Source organism: Caretta caretta, chromosome 25 (genome assembly GCF_965140235.1).
Source record: "Caretta caretta isolate rCarCar2 chromosome 25, rCarCar1.hap1, whole genome shotgun sequence".
Lineage (NCBI taxonomy): Eukaryota > Metazoa > Chordata > Testudines > Cheloniidae > Caretta > Caretta caretta.
Genome location: NC_134230.1, coordinates 6,902,613 through 6,925,608, shown reverse-complemented (window position 1 = coordinate 6,925,608; position 22,996 = coordinate 6,902,613). Strand labels below are relative to the sequence as shown.

Genomic DNA, 22,996 nt, shown 5'->3' with positions numbered 1-22,996 from the left:
ATCCTGTACACAGAGCAGAAAGTTACACAGGCTTTTATACATCCTTTCTTCAGCATACTTACCAATAGCAAGCTGCCCTAAGTATCCATATAGCCGGCCAATCCAGTTCCCAGCTAGTTTCCTTGTTTTTTGTATCATTTGTTAAACTATACATAAAGCTGCTTTATTCAGCATTGTTCTTCCATATCTGCCCTGTTTGGCCTTGTTTAGTTTCAGGCAGTCTGCAACAATATGTTGCAGATCCTCAGCATAACTGCTGCAAGTGTCTCCAGGCCGGGGGGGGGGGGGGGGCAAGGATACTTGGGCCTAGTGCGAGAGGGCTTCATCGACACTCGTGGTCTTCCATCCCCTCGAGTTACCTAGTAGTCATGCCCAGTGTCCCCAACACGGCTGTTACTCTGAAACCTTTCTGGTTCCAGTCCACCTCTAGCCACAGCTGGGGAGGGCCCAGCTCCCCATAAGGCAGGGGGATTCTGGGGAATTCCTGCAATCCTTCTGCAGTCCTAGCCTAGGAGTGAGCTCTGCAGCCTCTCTCTGGAGTTGAATCCTGGCCCTATGCTGGGGTTAGAACAGAGGCGCCCAGGGCCCAGCCTCGCAGGATTTGGCCCTGCCTACACCTTCCTTTTTGTTTTTAAACACAACAGTCTGCTTCTATGGCTCCTCTCTCTGATGGTCCAGTGCTTTACAAAGCCTCCCCGCCCCATTTTACAGGGGGGAGATACTTGCCCTCCGTGTGGCTAACTTGCCCAAGGTTATGGGCAGAAAGGGAACTAGCGCAGGAGTCCTGACCCCCAGGCTCCTGCTCTAGCCACCAGACAATGCTGCTTTTGTGACTCCGCCTGTGAAAAGATGATTCTGTCTAGAGTGCAGCTGCCCCCTCCCTTAATTTGTCCCTCTCCTCTTTGCACATCTTGGCTTTCCGAGCAGTTGTGCCGCCCCCCTGAGAAGGCTCGTGGCTCTGTGATGGCGAGAGCTGCACCGCTGAGATTCTAGAGCTTTTAGTCCAAATGTTCTGGTGTGTGTTTCTTTTGAAGTTGGGCTTCTGTATAAATTGGTACCCAGACTGGCTGCTTCACTGTGCCTGTCTGCACCGCGCGTCTCTCCCAAGATAGACGTGCCATCGCACACACGGTGATCACTAGCGCAGCAGGGATCTTGCAGTATGGAAATAAAAGGTCTGCTGAAGAGTAGCAACCAAAACAAAAATGCCCCTTGCCGGTGTCCCTAAGAAATGTGGCCCCACAGAATATCAAACACTATGGAATGTTCCCACTGACAAAAGCAGGGACAAAACTGGCTTTGTGGCTAATGTGTCGGACTGGGTGATCTGGGTTCTAGCTTTGGCTCTGCCATAAACATTTTGTGAAACTTGCTCTGTGCCTCAATTTCCCTGTCTGTAAAACGGGGAGAAAACAATGGCTTACTTCACAAGGATTTAATGAGACTTAAAGCCTTCATGTTTGTAAAGAGCTATGAGAGCTGTGGGATCGAATGCACTAACAACAGCGAGGCTACATCACTGCCGGTCCTTATCCCTATTGCACAGATGGGAAAACGAGCACACAGAGAGAGAGAGAACAGTTTGACCCAGGTCATGCAGCGAGTCAGCAGCAGACATGAAAATAGAACCACGTCCTGTAGAAGGGAAAATAATACATTACAGTTGTTTGGGTGAAGAGATTCTGTAGGACTGTAAGTGGGGTCTGAAAAGAAAAGATGAGATCCCTCCCCAAAGAACATCCTGATGATGTATGGCTTACGTATGGGTCTGTCACCTTAGTGGAATAGTCCTTAATTGTATGTATTCCAGCAACTGTGTTTTGTATCTTGCATGCATCACCAATCTGGGGACAGAGCATTTAAGTGGCTGGAAATTGAAGCTAGACATATTCAGACTGGAAATAAGGCATAAACAGTTAGCAGCGATGGTGATTAACCATTGGTACAACTTACCAAGACTCGTGGTGGATTCTCCATTATTGAGAATGTTTAAATCAAGATTGGATATTTGTCTTGCTAGGAATTATTTTGGCGCAATTCTCTGGCCTGTGTTATACGGGAGATCAGACTAGATGATCACAATGGTCCCTTCTGGCCATGGATTCTATGAATCTATGAAAAGTCCTTGAAGCAAATAGGGCTTCATGTCTTGATGGCAGAGACTAGAATAGAAATGAAATACTTCTGTATAGGGCCTGGGAAGAAAATCCCCAGGGCTCCCTAGAAATGAAGTGTCTCTGAGGTCCTCCTCACTGCTCCATGTGGTGGTCAGGTCATGAAAGTTGATAAGGACTGTGCAGTGTACGTGAGCTCAGAACAGATACCTGGACTCCAGATAATTGTTAAACTATCCATAATAGATACAGACAGGACTGACTCCCGTAGGAATAACTGGAGTCCTTTTTGGTAAAGAACTGGTGGTTCATGACCTGTTTGATCACGTTTCTCACCTTGGCACATCTCATCCATGGCTCTTCTCCCAGGAACCCGCCTGTAGATTTTCATCCAGGCAATGAGAACCATCTTGTTGGTTTGTTTTTGTTTATAACTTTGTATTCATTTTTCAAATACAACAAATATACCAAAACACCAGATTCAACATAATACAAAAGTAAAGACAGTAGGATAAAAGCAGTGAAGTAAGATATCTTTCTTCAGAGTATACATTAATCATAGACCTCTTAAAGAGTCATTCCAAATTGTTTTGAATTTTTCAGGCATACCCTTTCTGCAGAATGCCAGTTGTTCATTAGCTGCAAGGTCAGCTGTATCACTGAGCCAGGCATCACTATTTGGTGGGGATTGACCATTTTTGCAGGATTAACTTTTTAGCAATCAAAGATGCACATTGGAACCATGCTGCCTTGTTACCAGGTAATCTCCAGCTATCCAGAATATATACAAGAATGAAACTTAAGTGGGAGGGCTCCAGTTTAGCATACAATATCAAATTGGTCCTTTGACCCACCTCATACCAGAAATTCTTTATACAGGGGCACTCCCAAAACATATGAGCTAATGTAACACCAAGGGAATTATATTTCCAACAGTGGTCAGTATTTATGAGACCCATTACCATTAGCCTATATGGGGACAACTATATTCAAAAAAGTGTCTCTTTTGGTGAATGAGCTGTAGTCTCAGGTCTATAGTTGCTTTTTAAACATTAGATAATATTGTATTCCACTGGGCCAGAGATAGCTGTGTATCCAAATTTCAGTCCCAAATTTCAGTAGAAAGTTCGCAATCTTTGGCAGAGTTCTTTGGACCAGACAATAATAAAAGGATACCACTGGCTGAGAAAATCCAGGACATTTCCTTCAAAATAATAAACGTTCTGGAGCTCTCAATGCATCCAGTGCAAATACATGTAGAAGTCAATGCTTTAACTGAAGATATTTCCATGGTCCAGAGCAGGGCATGCCAAATTGTTGTTGAAGGTCTACAAGTGGTTTAAATTTATCCTTGTTAGTTAGCTGTGACACAGTCATAATTCCTGTGGCCATCCAGTCCCTCCACATCAAAGTTTTGCTGCTGATTTTAAGGATAGGATTGCTCCAGAGGACCACATCTACATGGAAAAATGGATGGAAGCAGAATTTTTTTAGCTAAATTTGACCAAAAAGTGGGAGAGAGTATACTAATTCTTGTTCAGTCTGAACCCAAGGTGGGGTCTGTGGGGTCATATCTAACAGCCACCAAGATGTCGGGCTTAACAAAAAGGAGATATGATAATTTTCCAAGTTGGGAAAATGAAATCCTCCCAGAGACAGGGGGAGCTGTAATTTGTTCAGAACCAGTCTAGGTTTCTTACCTGCACTCCTAAGGAACATTCTGAAAATATTATTGAATTTTTTTAAAATGAGTTTGAGGAATAGAAATAGGGAGCCCCCACAGGACATAACAAAATTCTGGCAAGGACATTCATTGTCAGTATATTAATTTTATCCAATAAACAAACTGAGGGTTAACACACTCTATCTCCCCAAATTGTCAGCCACTTGGGCATTAATTGGATCTGTATTTATCTTAGGAATGTCCTGAATAGTTTTGAGAATTGGTATTCTTAAATATTTCATATAAGATGATTGCCCTTGAAATTCCCAATTTGAGGAAAGGCCTTTGTGGGCATATTTGTTAATGCCTAAGATTTCTGATTTCCCCCAATTAATTTTATATCCTGAAGAATCCAGATTTATTAATAGTGGTTAGAAGGTTAGTGATGGTAACCTCAGGCTTAGACACAAATACAAGAGCATCATCCACAGAGCATAATTTTGTGCTCTTTTCGGACCACCTTGATCCCGTGAATATATTGACTAGCTCGGATGGCAATGGCTAAAGGTTTTAGAGCTAAATCAAACAGAGGAGGAAGGGGGTAGCCATGCCTCGTATCATTCTGTAATGGAAATGGGGTAGAAATAATACCATTGGTAACTACCCTGGAAATTGGGATAGAATATAAAAGATTCATCCAAGCAATACATGGGTCACCAAATCCAAATTTTGCTAACACAGGAAAAAGACAGTCCCAGACTATGCAGTCAAAGGCCTTTACAGTGTGTAAAGAAATGACACCTAAGGGCAATAATATCAATCAGTTGATGCAAATTATCTGAGCCTTGTCTATTATAAAGTAAACCTACCTGATTTATGTGTATAATATGGGATTGGACAAAGTTCTCTCATACAGCAAGAACTTCAGCTAAAATTTTAGCATTACAATTGATTAAAGAAATTGGCCTGTAATTACTATATAGTTCAAGGTCTTTCCCAGGTTAGGAATAACAGAAATTACAGCTCCTTTAAGAGTAGGTGGGAGGGTTAGCTCATCCTGGGCCTCACTGAACATATTCAATAATCTAGGTGTTAAAATTTCAGATAACATTTTGTAAAATTCAGTTGGGAACCCATCTGCACCAGGAGTCTTTCCACCCTTTATTTCTGTTATAGCCTGAGTCAGTTCTGTGATTTCTAGAGAAGCATCTAAAAGTTCCTTTTGAGAGTCCGAGATCTGTGGCAGAGACAACCTAGATAACTTTCTAGTGGACTATCTTCCCTCATCAGCTACATAAAACTGTTGAAATTCTTTGAATATCTGACTGTGTTGTATATAACTTATTGTTGCTATTTGTCATGGTAGCAATCTTCTTTCTGTTCACTTTTTGCTTAAGTCTATATGCCAACAGCTTGCCAAATTCCCAGCAGTTTTGCTTTAAACAGATTACAGCAAACTTAGCTTTTTGGGACAGATGTTTGTGATTTCATGTCTTAGATTAGGGGTGGGCAAGCTTTTTGCCCTAAGGGCCACATCTGGGTGTGGAAATTATATGGCGGGCCATGAAAGCTCATGAAATTGGGGTTGGGGTGTGGGAGGGGGTGTGGGCTCTGGCTGGGGGTGCGGGCTCTGGGGTGGGGCCAGAAATGAGTTCAGGGTACGGGAGGGGGCTCTGGGCTGGAGCAGGAGATTGGGGCACCGGGGGGCTCTGGCTGGGGGTGCAGGCTCTGGGGATGAGGAGTTTTGGGGTATAGGAGGGTGCTCTGGGCTGGGATCAAGGGGTTCAGAGGATGGGAGGGGGATCAGGACTGGGGCAGGGGCATGGGGAGAGGCTCAGGGGTGCAGGCTCCAGTCGGCGCTTACCTCAAGCAGCTCCCGAAAGCAGCAGTTACTCTGGTGAGCTGTTGGGTGGATGTCATGGCCCAAGTCCTGCCTGGGGGCCCGTAGGCATGGATGCAAGATCTGCGATCCTTCACAGGGTGTTAGGGATGAACTTCCCCAAGGGGTAGGGGTGTCTTGCACCTTCCTCTGAAGCATCCGGTTCTGACCCCTGTCAGAGACAGGATGCTAGACAAGCAGGGGAATTGGCCACGTCTAAGAGACGGAGTTTATGGTAATTCTACACAGCAGCGTGAGCCCAGACTCAAGCCAAACCCACCTTGTGTCCACACTGCAAATGCCTTAACCTAGGGCTCGGAGCCAGGCTCCCAGGAACCTGCAGGGCTGGAGGGCCCAAGCCTGTGTTGAGCTGGGTCCTAGGGTCTGGGCCCTATTGCTTTCCTGCGTGCACGTGGCCCTGGCTTGACTCAGGTCCCAGAAGTCCTCTAGATGTACCCCAGAGTTCCCGGCAGCAGACAAGCAGCGCTGCCGGCAGCCAGTGCAGCGGCCACATGCGCCATTGCTGCCTGGCCGAGATGCTCCCTGTTCCTGTCCTCTTGCAGGGCAGGCAGCAGCATGCAGCACGCCCAGCCCTGGAGCCACACTGTGCCACTCCACACTTGGAGCCTACATTTTATGTCAAACTTCACAACAGACAAAAATAAATAAAAAATTAACCAACCCAAACCCCTTCATTGAACAACCCAGTTACAAATGAAGAATGGCAGAGTTTCACTGTGACAGTTTGACGGCCCTTCTGCTCAGAACAGGTGCACAGGGGCATTTTCCGGCCTAGAGCTGGAGAGCCCGGCTCTCACGTTAGACGGCTGTTCAGTATAAGCCTTCTCAACCTGCCGTCGGTCTACGGAGACGGCCCCCAAAGGAGGCATTATATGGTTTGAGTCCTAATGCGCTCATGGGTGCCTGAGTCCATCCGTAGCATCGGCACAGTTAGGAAACAGGGTGGGCAGTAGAGTTTTCCCCCAGGCACCATGCCCACTCCTGCTCTAGGACAAACTCTTTGGCCCGAGGGCCACATCTGGGAATAGAGATTGTATGGCGGGCCATGAATGCTCACAAAGTTGGGGCTGGGGTGTGGGAGGGGGTGAGGGCTCTAGGGTGGGGCCAGAAATGAGGAGTTCAAGGTGTGGGAGGGGACTCCGGGCTGGGGAGTAGAGTGTGTGGGGCGGGGGGTGAAGGCTCTGGCTGGGGGTACAGATTCTGGGGTGGGGCTGGTGTCACGGAGTCACAGAGCGATGCTCTGGAACTACTCCATACGAAGCTAGGCAGGACACTGGGGGAGCCTCCTCTCTGTGAGCAGACTGTCTCCAGGGCAAGAAGCTCACACCTTACACAGCTTCGACCTTCCTGGGTCTGACCTCGGAGCACTCAGCATCCCCTTCTCACACCGTGCGCTTCCCACAGCGAGTCCGCCCAGGCGGGGTCCTGGGGAAGCCAGAGGGCCCTGCACCCCAATTCCGCAGTCAGACGTGACTCTCAGCTAGCCAGGAGAGCAGAAGGTTTATTAGACGACAGGAACACAGTCTAAAACAGAGCTTGTAGGTACGGAAAAAAGGACCCCTCAGTCAGGTCCATCTTGGGGGGCCAGGGAGACCAGAGCCCCACCTGGGCCTCCCTCCATTTCCCCAGCCAGCTCAAAACTGAAACTCTCTGGCCACTCCTCTGGCCTTTGTCTGTTTCCTGGGGCAGGAGGCCACCTGATCTCTTTGTTTTTGAACACCTTCAGTTGGCATCTTTGCAGAGGAAGGTCATCAGTTGCCTGGAGACAGAGTGTTGGCCATTCTCTGTGCAGAAACCATCACACTGGCCCTCGAGGGCTCTGCAACAATCACACCCCCTTATCCCGCCACCTAGATACTTAAGAAATGCCTAGGGGAAACTGAGGCACCCACACAGTATTCAGAGAGAACATTAAGAACTTTCCCACTTCGTCACAGCTGGGGATGAGGAGTTTGAGGTGTAAGAGGGTGCTCTTGGCTGGGACTGAGGGAGGGTGGGAGTTTGAGGTTCAGAGGGTGGGAGGGGGATCAGGGATGGGGAAGAGAGTTGGGGTGCGGAAAGGGATGCAGGCTCTGGCTGGGGGTGCAGGCTCTGGGGTGGGGTTGGGGATGAGGGATTTGGGGTGCTAGAGGATGCTCCAGGCTGGGATCAAGGGGTTCAGAGGGTGGCAGTAGGATCAGGGCAGGGGGTTGGGGCATGGGGAGAGGCTCAGGGGTGCAGGCTCCAGCCAGCTCTTAACTGAAGCGGCTTCCGGAAGCAATGGCATGTCCCTTTTCCGGCTCCTACGCAGAGGCACAGCCAGGCAGCTCTCCATGCTGCCCCATCTGCAGGCACCGCCCCTGCAGCGCCCCTTGGCTGCGGTTCCCGGCCAATGGGAGCTGTAGGGGCGGCGCTTGGGGCGGGGGCAGCGTGTAGAGCAGAGTTCCCTGGCTGCCCCTACATGTAGGAGCCAGCGGAGGGGCATGCTGCTGCTTCTGGGAGCCGCGTGGAGTGGCCCCCAACCCTGCTCCCCAGCTGGAGCGCAGGAGTGGGGCAAGCCCCAGACCCCATTCCCCAGCAGGAGCTCAAGGGCTGTCTTAAAATGGCTGGCGGGCTGGGTCCGGCCCACGGACCGTAGTTTGCCCGCCCCTGGGCTAGAGTGTCAACACTGGTAGGTGGTGGGGGTGCTAGAATTTTGGAATATGTTTCCTTTGACTTGGGCCTGTGCACCACAGTATGGATGCCAGAGCACTTGGTTTGACCACAGATGAGACAATCCTTCGCCTAGGATTAAAATGCGGTGTAGACGGTCAAGACCAGGGTTCCCTGACACAGGTGAGCTGACCCAAGTCCCACTGCCCCTGGGCTTACATTGCTGTGTAGACATGCAATGAACTCCCCCTGGAGCTAATGACCATCACAAACCTCCCCACCTTCTGCACCAAGAGAGTGTGTCTGTGTGTGTGTGTGCGTGTGTGTGTGCGCATAGGCGCCGACTCAGTGGGTACTCTGGGGCTGGAGCACCCACAAGGAAAAATTGGTGGGTCCTCTGCACCCACCGGCAGCTCCCCGCTCCAGCTCACGGCCGTCTCTGCCTCCTCCCCTGAGCGCGCCGCCGCGTCCTGCTTCTCCCCCCTCCTTCCCAGCACTTGTGCCGCGAAACAACTGTTTCGCGGCGCAAGCGCTGGGGGAGAGGAGGAGGAGGAATAGGGCAGGCTCCGGGAAGTGGCGGGACCGGGGTGGGGATTTGGGGAGGGGTCAAATAGGGACAGTGAGGGGACGGAGTTGGGGTAGGGGGGGCGCGAGCACCCACCGACGCCAACAAAAGTTGGCGCCTGTGTGTGTGTGATTACCAAAAAAAAATCCACAACAAAACACTCCACTGCACACACTTCTTCCCCTGCGGAGAGGAGGAGAGAACAAACGCATGACAGATGTTAATCACCGTGCTTAATGCATGACTGGAAGGTGCCCAGATCCTGTGGTGATGAGGGTGGTATAAGAACCTAAATAGAAGAGAACATGTTAGGCCCGTTCCCTTTTCACTCTGGGCTGACCTTGGGGCTGTTTGTAATCCTGTGCTCATACCAGGATTCTCCTATTGCCTTTTCCAAATGTAAACATCTGTTGCAAAGCAAAGAGCAGACTTACTGCGAACAGAGGCAAAAGCCCGAATCCCTGCGCTGCTCTCTGCGTGCAGCAAACAAGGCGCTGAGTGTAGGCTGTCAAACAATGCTGCACATGAGAGAGAGGAATCCTGCAGGTGTCCTGCAGCACTCAGCCTGACACAGAAAATCACAACCAGCTCCATTCCTTATGGCCTGCTAAAGCCAGAGATAAAGGAACATCGTGGGAGGCTACAGGAGAGGTGAGCTAATCTAGTCGCTCCCAGACTGCAGCCTGCAGAGAGATCCCATGGAACCGGCTTCTCCACGTTTCCAGCTGTTAAAATGCATCAACAAACTTTCCAAATTGCTGTCATTTGCCCCAGGGAAGTGAGGCCGAATGCTCATGAATGGCAAGACAGATGGCTCGTGATCATGAATAGGAGGAGAGGTGTCCACCAGCCAAGGTGTGGTCCATGCTATGAAATGTGTGAGGATGCAGCGTGGGCTGACCCCTCCTCGCCAGAAGGATACTAATGCTTTGTGCTTGTATAGCTCCCTTCAGCGGGGACGTCACAGTAGCTTACCCATGTTAATGAGCATTAATTTGATGCCAGCTATGCCTCTGGGGGATACTGCAGTACTATGTATAGCATAAGGATTAGGGGTCCCATTTTACAAATGGGGAAACTGAGGTGACTTGCCCAAAGCAGTGCGAAGTCAGTGGCTGGAGAAGGAACCCTGGAGTCCTGACTCTGGGTCTGCTTATGGAGTGAAAGCTGGGCACAGGCTCATCCACCGAGCTAGCCCCAGTAACAAAGCAGGAAGGCTTCAGAGCGGGCTAGTGAGCTCAATACAGAGCCAGAGCCCATGCCTGGCTTAGGGTGACCAGATGTCCCGATTTTATAGGGACAGTCCCGATATTTGAGGATTTTTCTTATATAGAAGCCTATTACCCCCAACCCGAGTCCCGATTTTTCACGCTTCCGGTCTGGTCACCCTGCCTGGCTTGTAATGCCCGCTCTGGTGCCCAGGCTGCGCTGTCTTCACTGCTCCTGGAGTTAGCTGGGGCCAAGCCAGCTGCAGTAGGTGAGCCCAGGCCAGCTTTCGCTGTGCAGATGGACCCTCTGGCTTTACCACGAGCTCCCATTACCTCTCAGAACCCAGGAGTCCTGGTGCCATTAAATCTCATCTAGTGCAAATCCGTTTATGGTGACTGGGAACCATTCTCTTGTGGATGCATCATTAGTGGGATGGCGGGGTGGCAAAAACACTCTTTGCTCGGCATTCTCCTTCCTCCCAAGAGCGCAGAGAGGCTCCCTGCCTGGGGCAGCTGGAATCCGTGTCCGGCGCCCTTACCTGCATGCTGCATTCCCTGTTTCCTGCCTGCACCTAACCTGCAGCTCTCTAGCCAAAGCCAGCTCTGTTCCCCTGGCCCAGCTGCCGGGAAATCCTGGCCTGGAGCCTTGTACCAGATGAGAACGAAGTCCAGGCAGGAGACTGGCTGGGACCACAGGTCAGCTGGTCACCTGAGCGCACGTCAGCCTGGTCTCTTGGAATAGGTGTGTCCCGCACCTGGCTGTGTCAGCAGGAGGCGGGCCGTGGAACAGGGGAGGAGGCGGAGCAGCAGGTGTAAGCCCCCATCTCCCTGGGAGAAGGAAGAACTGATTGTAAAGTGCCCGAACCTTGCAGCTGACCACAGAATCTCTCGGCCTCTGCACACCTGCTCCACATAGATCGTCTCCCTTGCTGCTTGGAGCTCCTGGAACCTTTCGTCCCCAGGGCCAGCCCTGCCCATGGGAGCAGCCAGCAGCCTGGGGCTTTGTGGAATATGGCTGTAAGATTTCAGGCAAGTCTCTTTCTCCAGCAGGTGTGTGCGCGTCCAGCGAAACAGCTCCTGGGCCAGTAGCTTTGCAAGTGCTGTGTGTGGTGACAGCCGTCGTGGGGCAGGGGAACAATCTGAAGGGAGAAACAGGGTTTATCTTGCTCCAGTTCCGCAGCAGCCTGTTCAAAGGACAGCAATTCCAGGCGAAGAAAACAATCTTATCCAAGCAGGGGTGGGGAGGGGAGAGGGTTGGGAACTCCCCAAAGGGCAGCGCCGCAGGGTTCCGTTCTCCGCTCTTGGCTCTGCACAGCGCTGAGCGCTGTCAGCTGCTCTGCCCGTGTGCAGAATGTTGTGCTGGTGATGGACCCACCCTGGCTCCTGTGGAGAACAGGTACGAGGCAGGCAGCAATCGTGAAAGTGTCCCCTTACGCACTGCCCCCAGCCCTGACCTAGAGGGGCCCCTCCAGTGGGGAGACCAGCCTCGCGGCCCATTCTGCCCTGAGCGCCCGGGCCGAGCGTGACCGCCGGGCATCGGGTGTGATGGCTTCCGTGATGGGCTTGCTCCTCCTTGAGGACTGGCTTTGTGCATGGATTGAGACCTGCCAAACGCATTTCGCATAGGGCCTCCAACAGCCAATGGCAGCAGCTTTTGCTCACTCCCAGCCTGGCTGAGATCTGAACCAGCAACCTAGTTCAAGAGGGAAGGAGATGCAAACATCAGGATGATTCTGAGGAAAGTCTGCTCACAGCCCACCCTGCTCCCGTTAAAGCCAATGGCAAAACCCCCTTTGACCTGGACTGGCTCTGTGCACGGTGCAGACATGCTCTGCATGTGGTTGCACCATCCTATCGCTTCTCATGCTGTAGAATCATAGAATTGGTTGGAAGGGACCTCAGGAGGTATCTAGTCCAACCCCCTGCTCAAAGCAGGACCAATCCCCAATTTTTGCCCCACATCCCTAAATGACCCCCTCAAGGGTTGAACTCACAACCCTGGGTTTAGCAGGCCAATGCTCAAACCACTGAGCTCTCCCTCCCCTCCAGTAACCTGCAAACATTAATTTTTTCAGGCATATCCAGATTTGGGTGGTGGTGTATTTTGCTTTCTTGTCACATTGTGTTTACTACTTTGCTATGCCAGCTGTTCTGAGAAATGCTGTGCTGGAGGGATGCTCTGTCTGCTGAACCTAGGGATTCCACCTGATGCGTAATTTCCCCTGCAGACGGAAGGTTTGGCTAGAAAGGGGCCTGAATCAGAGCTCCCTCAAACTTTCGGGGTATTTTAAATATGGATCTGAAGTTTGCGGCTTGCTCCCTTCTCTAATTGTATCCTGCAGTGCAGCAACTGCAGGGCCTGGTCTGTTCACTATTGACTGTATCAGCTCTGCAGAAGGAAGCAAGATGATCCAGGTTTGATCAGTCTCTGCAGCTTGTGGATTTCAAACCCTCTCTCCAATTCCTGGAGTCTTTTTGTCCACCTGTCCTTTTTGCTTACACCACCTTTTGGCTGTTTTCATCTGTCCTTCTTTAGGCATCTGGATGTCTTTCCTGCTCGGGATTCCTCCTCTTGGGTTGTGGAATGCCTCTTGTCCTGCTAACAGATACACTTTCAGCTGAGGGAATGATCAGCCCGGCTGATCTGCTTGGGTTGGGGGGTTGTTTGTGAGTGGTTTTCTCAACGCTGATAAGAGCTTTTGGGCCTGAGCCTCCACACTTACTCTGGTTCGGTGTTGGTGTAATTCCACTGACGCAGTCCTGGGGCTAGGGTTGCCAATTTTGGTTGGATGTATTCCTGGAGCTTTCATCACATGACAATCTCTTTAATTAAAAATTACTCTTTCATTCCTGGTTTCAGAGTAACAGCGGTGTTAGTCTGTATCCACAAAAAGAAAAGGAGGACTTGTGGCACCTTAGAGACTAACCAATTTATTTGAGCATGAGCTTTCGTGAGCTACAGCTCACTTCATCGGATGCATACCGTGGAAACTGTAGCAGACTTTATATACACACAGAGAATATGAAACAATACCTCCTCCCACCCCACTGTCCTGCTGGTAATAGCTTATCTAAAGTGATCATCAAGTTGGGCCATTTCCAGCACAAATCCAGGTTCTCTCACCCCCCCACCCCCCTCCCAAAAACCATGTGTGTGGTTTTTGGGAGGGGGGTGGGGGGGTGAGAGAACCTGGATTTGTGCAGGAAATGGCCCAACTTGATTGTCATGCACATTGTGTGGAGAGTTGTCACTTTGGATGGGCTATCACCAGCAGGAGAGTGAATTTGTGTGTGGGGGTGGAGGGCGAGAAAACCTGGATTTGTGCTGGAAATGGCCCAACTTGATGATCACTTTAGATAAGCTATTACCAGCAGGACAGTGGGGTGGGAGGCGGTATTGTTAAACCTGTCATATTCTCTGTGTGTATATAAAGTCTGCTGCAGTTTCCACGGTATGCATCCGATGAAGTGAGCTGTAGCTCACGAAAGCTCATGCTCAAATAAATTGGTTAGTCTCTAAGGTGCCACAAGTACTCCTTTTCTTTCATTCCTGGAGACTCCCAGCCAGTCCTGGAGGGTTGGCAACCCTGCCTGGGGCAGAGTCAGGGCCGTGGTGGTCACTGAAAAGTGACCAGTCCTAGGTGATGCGGCTGGTGCTGGAGGTTCATTCTCTGGATGCCGGCTGTTGGTTTTTTCACTGAGGGGACAAAGGTGCTGGGAGGGTGGTGCCTGATGTTCAAAACCAGCTGCTGAGGAGGAGCAGAGACTGGGAGATCTCGAGACTTCACCCTTTTCCGGGGCTGGCTGTTAATGCTCAAAATCGTGGGGTGGGTGGCGGCTGGAGCTGGCACAATGGGAGAGCATTTTCCACACAGCTCTGCCAATTTTCTGGGGTCCAGCCTCCCTGCAGACAGTCCTACCTTCGGCGGGGGTATGGTCTGGGTTACTTGATCAATCGCGGATCCTTTCCCACCTCTCGTACACCAGGCTGTCCATCAAGATCTGAACTGCTCGGTGTTTGGTTACCGTAGTTTTGAGACTGCAGGTGCCTAATTAACGGCCTTGCAGCATGGGCCTGCTCATTCAGAATGCACCGTCTGCTCCGTACTTGAAACCAGGCTGAGAACATGCAGGCTTCTGCTTTTACCTTTCTTGGACCACAGACCTCACGCTGCTTCATTGTGCATCAGTGCGCTGGGGAGCAGGGGCTAGGGTATGGGACTGGAGTTCTGTTCCTGGCTTTGTCACTCCATGTGCTCTGGGATTAGTCACGTCTGTGTTCTGTACCTCAGTTTCCCCATCGGTAAATGGGTGATATTATTATTGAACTCTATTATTGGAAACTGCTGTATAAGCACTTACTGTATGTTGTTAACCTATAATTTACCGTTTATTAAATGCTGTACCAGTGCTCATTGTATGTTGTCCTTTGATAGACCGACATGCAGTAGGAACTGTCATCTGTCCTTGCATATTGGCTGACCTGTAGATAAACCCGATTCCCCTCCCTAGTTTGAATAGATACTTTAAAGTCACGGGCCCGTGTGTAACCTGGTGGACTGTATCTGGTGCAGTCTGACCCCTGGGCAGGCCAAGGAGGAGGTCTGCAGTAACCCAATTGGTGAGGCTTATAACATGCAGCTTTTCTAAACTCTGTGGGTTACAATAACGGCAAGCGCAGCATTTGTGGGTCTTTGACTCCTAATCACTCTCTCCCTGGAAGGCAGGAGTTTCATTTTGGCTAAAAGCCCCTCTGCTTCCCACATGGACGTGGACTGCAGACAATTGCACTTGAATCCCCAGAGGAAAGGCCAGTGAGGTGATTCACATGCCGCCCGCCTGATCCATCTGGGGCTCTGCTGCTGCTGTGTCCACTTGAGCTGGGTTCCGAATTGGGGCCGTTGCAGGGCTACTGATGCTTCTCCAGCGTCTGGCAGCCGACTGACTCGGAACAAGCTCCTGCCTGCGTTCTGGCCAAGGCCTGAGTTCTCCAGCTCCCCGGGGCAGGCCGTGGAGGTGGTCAGTGTGTGCCCTGCTCTCCGCACCATGCCAGCCTCACTTGCCTCCTCCAGGGACTCCGCTTACTGGGTTGGTGTGTTTAAGACCCTCTGTGGGAACACAAAGAGGAGGAGTGAGCAGAGATAGCAAGGAGGGGGCACCCGCTGTGTGCTCTGCTAGCTAGTCACTGCTAGCTAATGGCTCAGCTTAATTCTCAAGTGCCCATGTGAATTGTTTAGCAATAAGTAACCATGCAGGCTTCTGCTCTTACCTGTTCTTGGATCACTGGCCTCCTCACGCTGCTTAATTCCATGCCAGAGCATGGGGCAAGGGTCTGGGGCTAAGTTCTGTGCCTGGCTCTGTCACTCCATGTGCTCTGGGGTTAGTCACGTCTCTGTTTGCATTTCAGCTTCCCCAGCTGTGAATGGTGCTATTAGTATTCGTAGGATTGAGCTCTGTGAATGGAAAAAGTGATATTTGCACTTATTGTTGTCTTTTGATAGACAAACATCCAGTAGGAACTGTCAGAGGCTGATTTGTAGATAAACTTGGTCCTTCTTCCTAGTTTGAATAGATTCGTTCAAGTCAGGGACCCATGTGTAAGGTAACTGACTATCACATCCGATGAAGTGAGCTGTAACTCACGAAAGCTTATGCTCAAATAAATTGGTTCGTCTCTAAGGTTCCACAAGTCCTCCTTTTCTTTTGACTATCTCTTGTGCAGCTACTGGCTCTGGGAAGGCAATGTTGATTTTCACAATAAGTAGACGCAGTCCTGGTGGAATTTTCTGGTCTCTTCCCTCCTCCAACTTTCTTTCTCCGCTCCCACTGTTCCCTTCTGGTGGAGAATTCAGGATTAGAGCCTGCAAATCTGGGACTGTCTCAGCAGGTGTAATCCACAACACAGACTAAACTGGGCCCTTTTAAACAGAACCATTATGGGTATCAGGTTCCAGAAATTAATGAAGAAGCTTTCTCCCTAAATGCTCGAAAAACATCAATAAACCTCCCTAATCCCCTGTTGATGTAGACTGGTATAATCCCTGTTTCAGTTTGGGGAAACTGAGGCACGAGTTAATGAAGTGATTTACAGTGCTTCTGTCCCTTGCTATAACACTGCCTCCCTGGCTTCATTTGATCTCATTGCGTTCAGATGAGCCTGCTGTTGACCTCTGTATGCTGAGAGTTGCCGTCTGTTTGTAGCACACTTAACTTCACTGGCCTGGACACACCCTTAATAGGAGCTCTCTCTGCAGCTGAAGAGGCAAGTCTTTTATTTAAACCCTGGGTTTACGGAGGAGGGGGACATGGGAGCCCTAGCCATGGCCAGTTACCTCCTTAGGAAAAAGGCAGCTTGTTTCTTTGCAGCTAAAAGTGATTTCTAGTAGGCCCAGATCTCTGGGGGTCTAGAGAAGTGACAGGAGCAAATTGGCCACCCCTCCCCCGTCTCTGGAGACTGGGGCAACAATCTGATTTTGTTAATTGACCGTCCTGTTTTCCCCGGGCTCCCAGGTTACAGCCATGGAGGAGATGGTCATCTGGGAGCAGCACACTGTGTCGCTGAGCAAGGTGAGCCGGCCCCACCCCTTTGCTTGTGCACCCTCGGGAGGGTGGGCGTCGGGGCTTTCATCGTGGGCAGTGACACTGCGGATCAGCCAAGCCCCCTGACTGGAGCCCTCTGCCTTCCGATGTGACTGGGCTCCTAGCAGCATGAGCTGCTTCCCCATGGGGCCCTGCTGACGCCAGCCTGGCAGCGCAAGCCAGCTGGGGTGACCCGAGAAGTGCCTGGCCAGTGCCAAGCAGCCCCCCAGCAGCGTGAGCTTCCTTGTGGTACTGAGCTAGCTGGGTCTGGCCGCAGGAGCCCCTTCGTGGCAGCGATGCAACTAGCCTGCCAGGGAAGTGGCTTACAGCAGGGCTTAGCAGCCACTCAGAAATGCCTGCCCACCCCCCGTGCCCTCCCCCTTCCATCTGCAGCCGGCATCCTCTGTGCAGAGCCTGACCTTGTATGTATCTGTCGCACTAGGACCCTCGAAGGGGCTTTGGCATCGCCATCTCAGGAGGCAGGGACCGTCCCAGTGGCTTGGCTGGGGACCCCTCTATCGTTGTCTCAGATGTGGTACCCGGTGGACCAGCAGCTGGCAGGCTCCAGTGAGTGGCTGTTGGAGCCGGAAGGATTCACTGAGGAAAGCGTTGTGAGCAAAGAGGATCCAAACTTCCCCAGGTTCTGGGGTGTCTTGGATTCGGGTCCCTCTCTACTCAGGAGAGGAAGCAACACTTCAAACACTTGCTGATCTGCAGCTAGGAGTTGCTATCGTCTTCTCTGTTTTGCAGATGGGGAAACTGAGGCACAGAGAGGGGCATGATTGGCTGAAGGTCAGCAAGGGAGTCAGTTAGAACCCGGGAGGTCCTGGCTCCAGTCATATGCTCAGAACATGCCTCGTGGGGGTTGGGAGGCAGGTCTGCTGGGGTCACTAGTGTGGGAGGAAGGGGAGAGTAGCAGCTGCTGGGAAGGTCCCTGCTACACTAGCTCCCTGAGGGGATCTGCCTTTCTAGCTGCTGGCTCCTGCCTTGGTGTCAGGAGGCAGACTGGGGGGTGGAGTTGGGGAAGGAAGAGGCCAGTGGGGGTGCAGATTGGAGGACATGGGGATTTTGGACCTGGGAGGGTCTCCTGCCCTTTCTGGGGTGGGACCTGCCTTTTCAGAACTGCAAATGAACATGCTCCCCATCAGCAGACTGTCCGGGGGTGAAACGTGGGTTAGACTGTCACTGCAGAGGCATTTGCCTGGGCTGAGGGGCTGCTCCTAGCCACTCGGGAGCCTTATCGCACTCTCCCCTGTGCCCTGGCAAGGGATCTGCCTGACTTGAGTCTTTCCTTTCCAGGACGAGAGATCACATTGTGATGGTGAACGGCCTTTCCATGGAGAACGTGTCCTCCTCCTTTGCCATCCAGACGCTCAAAACCTGTGGCAAGTTAGCTAACATTGTAAGCATCCTGCCTGGGAGGGGCTGACTTGGCTTGGGTGGGAGGAGAGGTAACAAGGGTCCAGCGTAAAGCCTTGATGTGGGGCAAGTTTTCCCACCTGGATGTTCCACTTGTCTGTCCCTGGGTTAAACGCAGCCCTCATGGAACTGGCTGCAACTCCCTTGCGCAGTTAATTCCAGTGAGAATGTGTGTTGTGTCCCAAGCTTGAGTCCTATCCTCACACTCCGTCCTTAACTGGACTGTGATGATGCTACTAACTCCAGTTTTCTGGCCCATCAGAGGGTATAAGCTAAAGCCTGAGTTAGTGGATCCTGGGAACTACAGGCCAGTCAGCCTCACCTCAGTCCCCGGAAAAATCATGGAGCAGGTCCTCAAAGAATCAATCCTGAAGCACTTACATGAGAGGAAAGTGATCAGGAACAGTCAGCATGGATTCACCAAGGGAAGGTCATGCCTGACTAATCTAATCGCCTTCTATGATGAGATTACTGGTTCTGTGGATGAAGGGAAAGCAGTGGATGTATTGTTTCTTGACTTTAGCAAAGCTTTTGACACGGTCTCCCACAGTATTCTTGTCAGCAAGTTAAAGAAGTATGGGCTGGATGAATGCACTATAAGGTGGGTAGAAAGTTGGCTAGATTGTCGGGCTCAACGGGTAGTGATCAATGGCTCCATGTCTAGTTGGCAGCCGGTATCAAGTGGAGTGCCCCAGGGGTCGGTCCTGGGGCCGGTTTTGTTCAATATCTTCATAAATGATCTGGAGGATGGTGTGGATTGCACTCTCAGCAAATTTGCGGATGATACTAAACTGGGAGGAGTGGTAGATACGCTGGAGGGCAGGGATAGGATACAGAGGGACCTAGACAAATTGGAGGATTGGGCCAAAAGAAATCTGATGAGGTTCAATAAGGATAAATGCAGGGTCCTGCACTTAGGATGGAAGAACCCACTGCACAGGTACAGACTAGGGACCGAATGGCTAGGCAGCAGTTCTGCGGAAAAGGACCTAGGGGTGACAGTGGACGAGAAGCTAGATATGAGTCAGCAGTGTGCCCTTGTTGCCAAGAAGGCCAATGGCATTTTGGGATGTATAAGTAGGGGCATAGCGAGCAGATCGAGGGACGTGATCGTCCCCATCTATTCGACATTGGTGAGGCCTCATCTGGAGTACTGTGTCCAGTTTTGGGCCCCACACTACAAGAAGGATGTGGATAAATTGGAGAGAGTCCAGCGAAGGGCAACAAAAATGATTAGGAGTCTGGAACACATGACTAATGAGGAGAGGCTGAGGGAACCGGGATTGTTTAGTCTGCAGAAGAGAAGAATGAGGAGGGATTTGATAGCTGCTTTCAACTACCTGAGAGGTGGTTCCAGAGAGGATGGTTCTAGACTATTCTGAGTGGTAGAAGAGGACAGGACAAGGAGTAATGGTCTCAAGTTGCAGTGGGGGAGGTTTAGGTTGGATATTAGGAAAAACTTTTTCACTAGGAGGGTGGTGAAACACTGGAATGCGTTACCTAGGGAGGTGGTAGAATCTCCTTCCTTAGAAGTTTTTAAGGTCAGGCTTGACAAAGCCCTGGCTGGGATGATTTAATTGGGGATTGGTCCTGCTTTGAGCAGGGGGTTGGACTAGATGACCTCCTGAGGTCCCTTCCAACCCTGAGATTCTATGATTCTAGGGCAGACTAATGCTCGAGTTCATACAACTTGTCAGCTGCTAACACCACCGCTCTGCAGTGTGGATGCAGGCTTGCTCCACTCGAGAGCCGCTGGTCCTCCTGTGCCTTCCCACAATTCCCCCCATGGGCCCAGAGAAACAAACAAGTTCTTCAATAATTTACTGAGAGTGAATTCAAAGAGCTGGCCAGTGAAGCAGTTACTGAAGTGCAAAGAACTATGGGACATGCTCCCAGAAGTCTTAGTTCCACCCAGGAGTCAGTGGAGCGTCAGTGTTTATTTCCCCTCCTACTGTCCTTGTAAACTGCTGGAAATGGCCCACCTTGATTATCACTACAAAAGCTTCCTCCGGCCCCCTCCACCCCCCAGCTCTCCTGCTGGTAGTAGCTCACCTTTCCTGATCACTCTTGTTACAGTCTGTATGGTAACACCCATTGTTTCATGTTCTCTGTGTATATAAAATGTCCCCACTGTATTTTCCACTGCATGCATCCAATGAAGTGAGCTGTAGCTCCCAAAAGCTTATGCTCAAATACATTTGTTAGTCTCCAAGGAGCCACAAGTACTCCTTTGCTTAGTGTGGACACCGCAGCTGGAGAGTGGCTGCTCTCACTCAAGAGCAGCAACTCGAATTAACTTTGTAGTGCAGATGTACCCTGAATAAGTGAGGCCTCATCCACTTACACCAGGGCTGAATTTGGGTCCACTTTCTACCAAGCATTTCATGGTTAGCTACAGCCCTGGTTCTTCCACCCCATGGCTTGTTTAGAGTGGCATGTCTTGGTCCCTGTTAACCTGGCAAATTACCCGCAGGAATCAACAGCATCTTAAAATATTGCAGGGCACTAACTCCTTGCAAACTTTTAAAATTGTGAAAGAGGATAACTCTAGAAATAATTACAGCTTTCAGAGTAGCAGCCCGTGTTAGTCTGTATTCGCAAAAAGAACAAGAGTACTTGTGGCACCTTAGAGACTAACAAATCTATTTGAGCATAAGCTTTCGTGAGCTACAGCTCACTTCATCAGATGCTCACGAAAGCTTATGCTCAAATAAATTTGTTAGTCTCTAAGGTGCCACAAGTCCACCTGTTCTTTTTCTAGGATTAACTGTAAGCAATTGCAGCTCAAAGCCAACTGCAAACATGCTGGGGTGGTGAGTAGCAGCACCAGAAGTAAAACTGCATCCGCACTTTTGTTTAAAACTGGATTTTCAAATCTCTCTAAAAATCCATGTACGTAGACAGATCTGAAAATAGGTACGTCACACGTCAGTCCAGGGCCTGGTCCAGAATTTGTAGTAGGAAACTGGGAACCAAATTACCCCATATATAGGCTGCCCCCAAAAATGACCTATTAAAATTTTAGCTTCTAACCAGAAGTTCCTGGCTCCAAGTCCTGTGCTCGCTTCTGTCTCAGGCCAGTGTTGGCAGAGTGGGGGGAGCCCTCAATCAGATGGAGAGCCCTCGTAGATCATGCCCTTCTGAATGGGCCCTACTCGGCAAAGTGGCTCTGGGACCTTTGTTGCTGCTCTCGTGGAGCTGCTCTGAATGCCTGAGACTGCCTCAGGGTATGTCTACACTACGGAATAAGGTCGAATTTATAGAAGTCGTTTTTTTAGAAATCGGTTTTATATATTCGAGTGTGTGTATCCCCACAGAAAATGCTCTAAGTGCATTAAGTGCATTAACTCGGCTGAGCGCTTCCACAGTACCGAGGCTAGAGTCGACTTCCGGAGTGTTGCACTGTGGGTAGCTATCCCACAGTTCCTGCAGTCTCCGCTGCCCATTGGAATTCTGGGTTGAGATCCCAATGCCTGATGGAGCTAAAACGTTGTCGCGGGTGGTTCTGGGTACATATTGTCAGGCCCCCGTTCCCTCCCTCCCTCCGTGAAAGCAAGGGCAGATAATCGTTTCGCGCCTTTTTTCCTGAGTTACCTGTACAGACGCCATACCACGGCGAGCATGGAGCCCGCTCAGGTAACTGTCACCCTATGTCTCCTGGGTGCTGGCAGACGTGGTACGGCATTGCTACACAGCAGCAGCAACCCATTGCCTGCTGGCAGCAGACGGTACAGTACGACTGGTAGCCGTCATCGTCATGTCCGAGGTGCTCCTGGCCACGTCGGCTGGGAGCGCCTGGGCAGACATGGGCGCAGGGACTAAATTTGGAGTGACTTGATCAGGTCATTCTCTTTAGTCCTGCGGTCAGTCCTATTGAACCGTCTTATAGTGAGCAGGCAGGCGATACGGATTGCTAGCAGTCCTATTGCATCATCTTCTGCCGGGCAGGCAAGAGATGAGGATGGCTAGCAGTCCTATTGTACCATTTTCTGCCGGGCAGGCAAGAGATGAGGATGGCATGCAGTCCTTCTGCACCATCTGCTGTCAGCCAAAGATGTAAAAGATAGATGGAGTGGATCAAAACAAGAAATAGACCAGATTTGTTTTGTACTCATTTGCCTCCCCCCCTCCCCCATCTAGGGGACTCATTCCTCTAGGTCACACTGCAGTCACTCACAGAGAAGGTGCAGCGAGGTAAATCTAGCCATGTATCAATCAGAGGCCAGACTAACCTCCTGGTTCCAATAAGAACAATAACTTAGGTGCACCATTTCTTATTGGAACCCTCCGTGAAGTCCTGCCTGAAATACTCCTTGATGTAAATCCACCCCCTTTGTTGATCCCTGAAGCCAACCCTGTAAGCCATGTCGTCAGTCGCCCCTCCCTCCGTCAGAGCAATGGCAGACAATCGTTCCGCGCCTTTTTTCTGTGCAGATGCCATACCAAGGCAAGCATGGAGGCCGCTCAGCTCACTTTGGCAATTAGGAGCACATTAAACACCACACGCATTATCCAGCAGTATATGCAGCACCAGAACCTGGCAGAGCGATACCGGGTGAGGAGGCAACGTCAGTGCGGTCATGTGAGTGATCAGGACATGGACACAGATTTCTCTGAAAGCACGGGCCCTGGCAATGTGGGAATCATGATGCTAATGGGGCAGGTTCATGCTGTGGAACACCGATTCTGGGCTCGGGAAACAAGCACAGACTGGTGGGACCGCATAGTGTTGCAGGTCTGGGACGATTCCCAGTGGCTGCGAAACTTTCGCATGCGTAAGGACACTTTCATGGAACTTTGACTTGCTTTCCCCTGCCCTGAGGCGCATGAATACCAAGATGAGAGCAGCCCTCACGGTTGAGAAGCGAGTGGCGATAGCCTTGTGGAAGCTTGCAATGCCAGACATCTACCGGTCAG

General features: G+C 50.7%; 1 protein-coding gene across 2 annotated transcripts in view; it reads left to right on the top strand.

Annotated features, from left to right (window-relative positions):
• TJP3 (tight junction protein 3) overlaps positions 1 to 22,996 on the top strand; it is a 59,587-nt gene that overhangs the window by 3,779 nt on the left and 32,812 nt on the right. Inside the window, exons 3-6 of one of the 2 annotated variants that reach the window (XM_075123164.1) lie at positions 8,392 to 8,491; positions 16,592 to 16,648; positions 17,103 to 17,227; positions 17,960 to 18,062. In XM_075123164.1, coding sequence (XP_074979265.1) covers positions 8,393 to 8,491; positions 16,592 to 16,648; positions 17,103 to 17,227; positions 17,960 to 18,062 — 384 coding nt within the window. In that variant the 5' untranslated portion in view covers position 8,392. The remainder of the gene's footprint in view (positions 1 to 8,391; positions 8,492 to 16,591; positions 16,649 to 17,102; positions 17,228 to 17,959; positions 18,063 to 22,996) is intronic. The other variant, XM_048831140.2, reaches the window with a different exon arrangement.